This window comes from Gaeumannomyces tritici (genome assembly GCF_000145635.1).
Source record: "Gaeumannomyces tritici R3-111a-1 unplaced genomic scaffold supercont2.8, whole genome shotgun sequence".
Taxonomy (NCBI): domain Eukaryota; kingdom Fungi; phylum Ascomycota; class Sordariomycetes; order Magnaporthales; family Magnaporthaceae; genus Gaeumannomyces; species Gaeumannomyces tritici.
Window position 1 is genome coordinate 227434 of NW_008804552.1, and position 4360 is coordinate 231793.

The window sequence follows — 4360 nt, forward strand, 5'->3', positions numbered from 1 at the left end:
GCAACTCCGCTTGCGCCCTGGATCAAGGCTGCTCCTTCGCTTCCTCGGTGAGACCAACACAGCTGCTGCTATCAGATCCCCAGACAAGCCAAACAAACACATCGTTTTTTTCTTCTTTTCGTATAGCAGCCGCTCGTTGTTGTCAAGACTCGTTTTCCCGACCTGTGTTCGCTCGACGGCTCGTGCTTTTGCGTTGTCTCCTGCCTCGGCTCGGCCATTGTATCACTCGTCCCGATATCGGGCGGGAACGTTGTGGTGACGTCGTAGACCATCATATTAGGTGTTTCCTCTCGGACGTTCAGACGATCGAGACATTAAGGGATCGTGATGTCTAGTGGCCGTCGCTAGCGCCCCGGGTGCACCGATTTCCAATCGTTGGCGGCTAGTCGATTCGGGTAGAGAGGATTGGCGCTATTGTCCATGGAAGCAGGAGGTGGCTGGGTCAAGCCCCGCGGCTTAAAAGGAAAGCACGGCCGTCGACGAGGTCGGTGTCACAAGGTCGCCCATTGTGCATTGAAATAGTATGTCTTTCTTGAGTAGTAGTAATAGTTGTAACAAACGCGGTAGGGGTATATATGTAGACAAGTCACCTCCTCCCCGCGGTCCTTTGCTGCTGCCATTGACCCCCGCGGACTGGAGAGAAAGCCGATGGTGATGGTTTGATGACGATGAGGAAATGCTGGTGATGATAGACTGATGTGTGAAATATCGACCGGGGGGCGTCGTAGCAGAGCCCCAGAAACCCAGTTTAAACCCGAGAGCCACCACCGCGGCTGCGCTGGGGCAGAGTCCATGGCTTCGCGCAGATGATCTATGGAAGGAAGGATTTGGTTAGCACCGATGTCAGGCCGAAGAGTCACACATGCCGGAGAAGGGGTCGGTCTCACCTCTCCCTCGCTGTAGGCCCAGAAGTAGACAACCATGCCGATCATGTAGTAGATGGCGGCGTTGGTGCCCTGGTAGAGGAGAATCGCGGAAAGGGCAGCCATGGGCAGGATTGCCAGCCTGACCTCAATGCTCCTGTGCATCGAGGAGCCGGCAATGAAGCCGACGGGCCATTCCCAGGCCAACATGATCAGGCCCATTACCAGGTTGACCGTTTGCAACGATGGTATGGGCCGGACAGCGCCGTCGAGGTTGGTCGTGATGAAATCCCAAAAGATCTTCGGCCAGAAGTAAGCCTCGATGGCAGCCGCGACCTGGTCTAGATTGATTGGAAAGGGTTTGGTTAGCTGAGCTCGACATGAGGATGTCCAGAACGACACCTGGACCAGCCAGGGGGGAAAGCAACTTACAAGCTGCGGCGCTGAGGACAATGAGCCTGGCCCAGTGGTTCTTGATAAGCCTTCCCATCTTGCTCTAGAGTTGGTTCGTCGTATGTCGTCGATAGATTCGCTTGAAATGCGTCGCAAATTATGCCAGTGCGGAGAACCCCAAAAGTCCCAGTCTCTTTCTCTCCCAATGCCCGAGCCTCAGTCCTTCAGATGCCTCCGGTGCTCCCTGTTCGGAAGGATCGTCGTCGTTCTCGTCGTCGGATTGCTCGGCAACTCGGATGCGTGGGGGAAAGACAGCGGACGCAAAAGGAAACAAACAAGAATAATAATAACTAATAACAATAATACAAAAAGAAGGGCTAGAAGAAGAGTCGAAGAGAAGGTAGCAAAACAGGTATCCGGACCTGTGGGTGGGTTGAGAAAGGAATCGAAGACCAGCCGATATGAAAGAGGGCTATCGACAGGCGAGGCACCAGTGCTGGCAGTCTAACGAAGACACGAAGGAGGAGGGAGGGAGGGCAAAGAAGAAGAAGAAGAAAAGGCCAAGAGGGTAGAAGAAGGATGGGAAACGATGCGGGTCCACGATGGACTATATCGCGGCTATGGGTCGCAGGGTCCACGTCGTTGGGTCTTGCCCCCCTAAAGGGCAAGGACCCCAGGCGGCGGCCGGTGCGACGACCTGGTGTATCAGACAAGACTCTAGCAACCGAGGGCCCCGTATCGGGCGTTTCTGGGGCGAGTGCGGCTGGGCAGCGGCTTCGTTTGCGATCCACGTCCTGCTGATCTGATCTATGATGACAGCGGGCATCCGAGCGGCATAACCGGATGTGTGCCTTGTGAAAAAGAGGGCCGGAATAAACGGCTGCGACTGGGGAGCGCTGTGGCGCTCGTGGGCGTCGCGCGGCGGTATGGGGGCAGTGGTTCTGAGGCGGCGATATCAGGGATAGGGCGACTCCGCATTGAGGGCCAGGTTTGAGGATCAGACAGAGACAACGGCAGATCCAGGAGGCCGAGCGGTCGAGGCAGTAGGGGGTATTTTAGCAATGTAGGAGGTGTGTCCCTGATCTTCAAACAAGCGGGACAGATGCGAGTTTAAGAAGCAGCATGGGGGGCCCACCGACGGGAGGGGTGCAACTCAACAAAGGTGATGGCAGGCGGCGCGTGGGCGGAGGAGGTGGTGGAGGAGGAGAGGAAGGGGGGCGTGCATGCATGCAGCCAAGCCTGCGAGGTTTGCGTGCGTATAATGTACTCGGACTACTGGACCGGCTAGGAAACAATACTCGCAGGTCGGGAGGGTGTGGCAGTAGCCGCCCGCCTCGTGCGAGAGCTGCAGGTTTGGGAGCCCAGGTGCCTGGCAAGCCGGGCCAAAGCTCCTTCTGGCCGGCCCCAGGGTTTGACGAGCCAAGCCCGCAACCACCTTACTATTCGTCCATCACGCAGCGGCGGCCGCGAAGGAGCGGGCACATCGTGACATGGTGTCGCCGAACACCCCCCCAAGCAGACCGGCGTTCCTGTGAAGCGCTGTCGTCCTTGACCCCGCCGGGACGGGTGATGGGAAAAGCGGTGGCAGTTGCGCTAGCGACGCTAGCAGAGATGGGCCAAATCGAGCACCTGGCCTGTTGCGCTGCTTGCGCTTGCAATGACGGGGATCGGGCCAGCACGCACCAGCCAGGGGGCAGGGAAGAGAGGGAAACAGGAGAGGCGCAAAGAAGAAAAAAAGAGCGAGGTGGGAACAGGGACCCATGGCGAGAAGCACCCATCATGCTGCCGAGCCGAGTCGATATCCAGAAGCGAGAAAAGCCAAGCCAGCTAGGCGGTGGGGACGCGCATTTCCCGCAGCGGGCGGGCAGTTTTCTCCCTCGCAATTGAGCCCGCAACTGATCACTTTGGAAATGCAGTCCGCTAAGCCACAGGGCCTCTGAGCCTCTGGCCGGCCGGACAGGGCCGGCAACTGGCTGTCGAGTGCGCTGGGGGAATTACTACGGCCATCAGTCGACCAGGCGATGAGTGGGCGGGAATGGACTCGTGAAGGCAAATGGGGGTGAGAGGGCAGGCGTCGTCGTCGAGAATAATAGCACAAGTAAACTTCAGCCGGGGGCCCCCAGCGGTTGGGATAGCGTGGGCGGTTAGAGATGGGCGGCGGGCGAATCAGAGCAAAGGCGCACCCTTGCAGTGGTGTCGCAAGGGGGGGTCCCCATTTCCTAGTTGGGCGGCCCTTCGGCCAGTCGGAGACCCTTGTCGCAGGGGGGGCCCCTACCTTGGTCGGTGGCCGGCATGGCCCCTGGTCGGAACAAAAGCCCCAGATCGGGACCAGCACCAGCAGCTTGCCACGCTAGCGGTGGTGACTTTGTTATCCCCCAACGCCAGAAACGGCGCCAGATTGTCGATCGGCTGAAAGAGCATCCCGATCCCAAGCGCCAGGAACATGCCTGGAGCCTGGGTTTCGTCGGTATTCGTTGACAGCGGCTTAGCGCACGCACAATTCTCCTGTCGTCGTTCGGCCGACGGCCTATCCTGGCCCAGGGTTTGAGAGGTCTGCCGGGCGTCAACAAGCAACTGCCTTGTTCGTTGGGGCGCCTGCCCTTTGACGATACACTTGGTGGGCGGTGGTGCCTGCCCGATGTCTCGTCTACCACAGCACTGGTATACCACACACCACCATGACAAATTTGTTGGCACCGCAAAATCAATTTTTTCCTAGTAACTCCACCGCCCTCAATCCAACCCACGCACAACAAAGCCTCACAACGATGTTTACAGAGCTTTCTACGCCTAAAAAAGCACGCGTGCAAGCCGTATGCGATTTCCTTGATACAGAAAAGCGTTCCTACAGTCACAATGCCGTTTTTCGTTGGGCTGGAGTCTCCAAAAGATCCGGCTGGCGTTAGGCTGTTTGGGAAGATAGGTACATCAAGGAACTAGCAGAAGAGGCCTGGAATGGGTTGTCACTTGATTCAATCAACAGGTGGGTTGATTCTGTACCGGATATCCTAGAAAAGATCGTGGATGCGGAGGGCAAGATGACGGCCTACCACAGATAGTAGCCCCTGGGTTGTAGCTCCTTTTTTTGCGGTGCCAACAAATTT

General features: G+C 57.5%; 1 protein-coding gene across 1 annotated transcript; it reads right to left on the bottom strand.

Annotated features, from left to right (window-relative positions):
• GGTG_12196 (PRO41 protein) lies at nt 1–2913 on the bottom strand. The gene is made up of 3 exons (XM_009230091.1): nt 1296–2913; nt 888–1204; nt 1–811 (listed from the first exon to the last, which is right to left on the bottom strand). Exons 1-3 carry the CDS (start codon nt 1351–1353, stop codon nt 749–751), a joined length of 438 nt encoding a protein of 145 aa, XP_009228355.1. The 5' UTR covers nt 1354–2913; the 3' UTR covers nt 1–748.
• Between the last annotated feature and the right edge of the window lie 1447 nt (nt 2914–4360).

Coding starts and splice junctions, on each gene's coding strand:
- GGTG_12196 (XM_009230091.1), bottom strand. CDS start 1,353: ATGGGAAGGCTTATCAAGAACCACTGGGCCAGGCTCATTGTCCTCAGC. Junction 1,205..1,295: donor TGTCCTCAGCGCCGCAGCTT/GTAAGTTGCTTT, acceptor CAATCAATCTAG/ACCAGGTCGCGGCTGCCATC. Junction 812..887: donor GGGCCTACAGCGAGGGAGAG/GTGAGACCGACC, acceptor TTCCTTCCATAG/ATCATCTGCGCGAAGCCATG.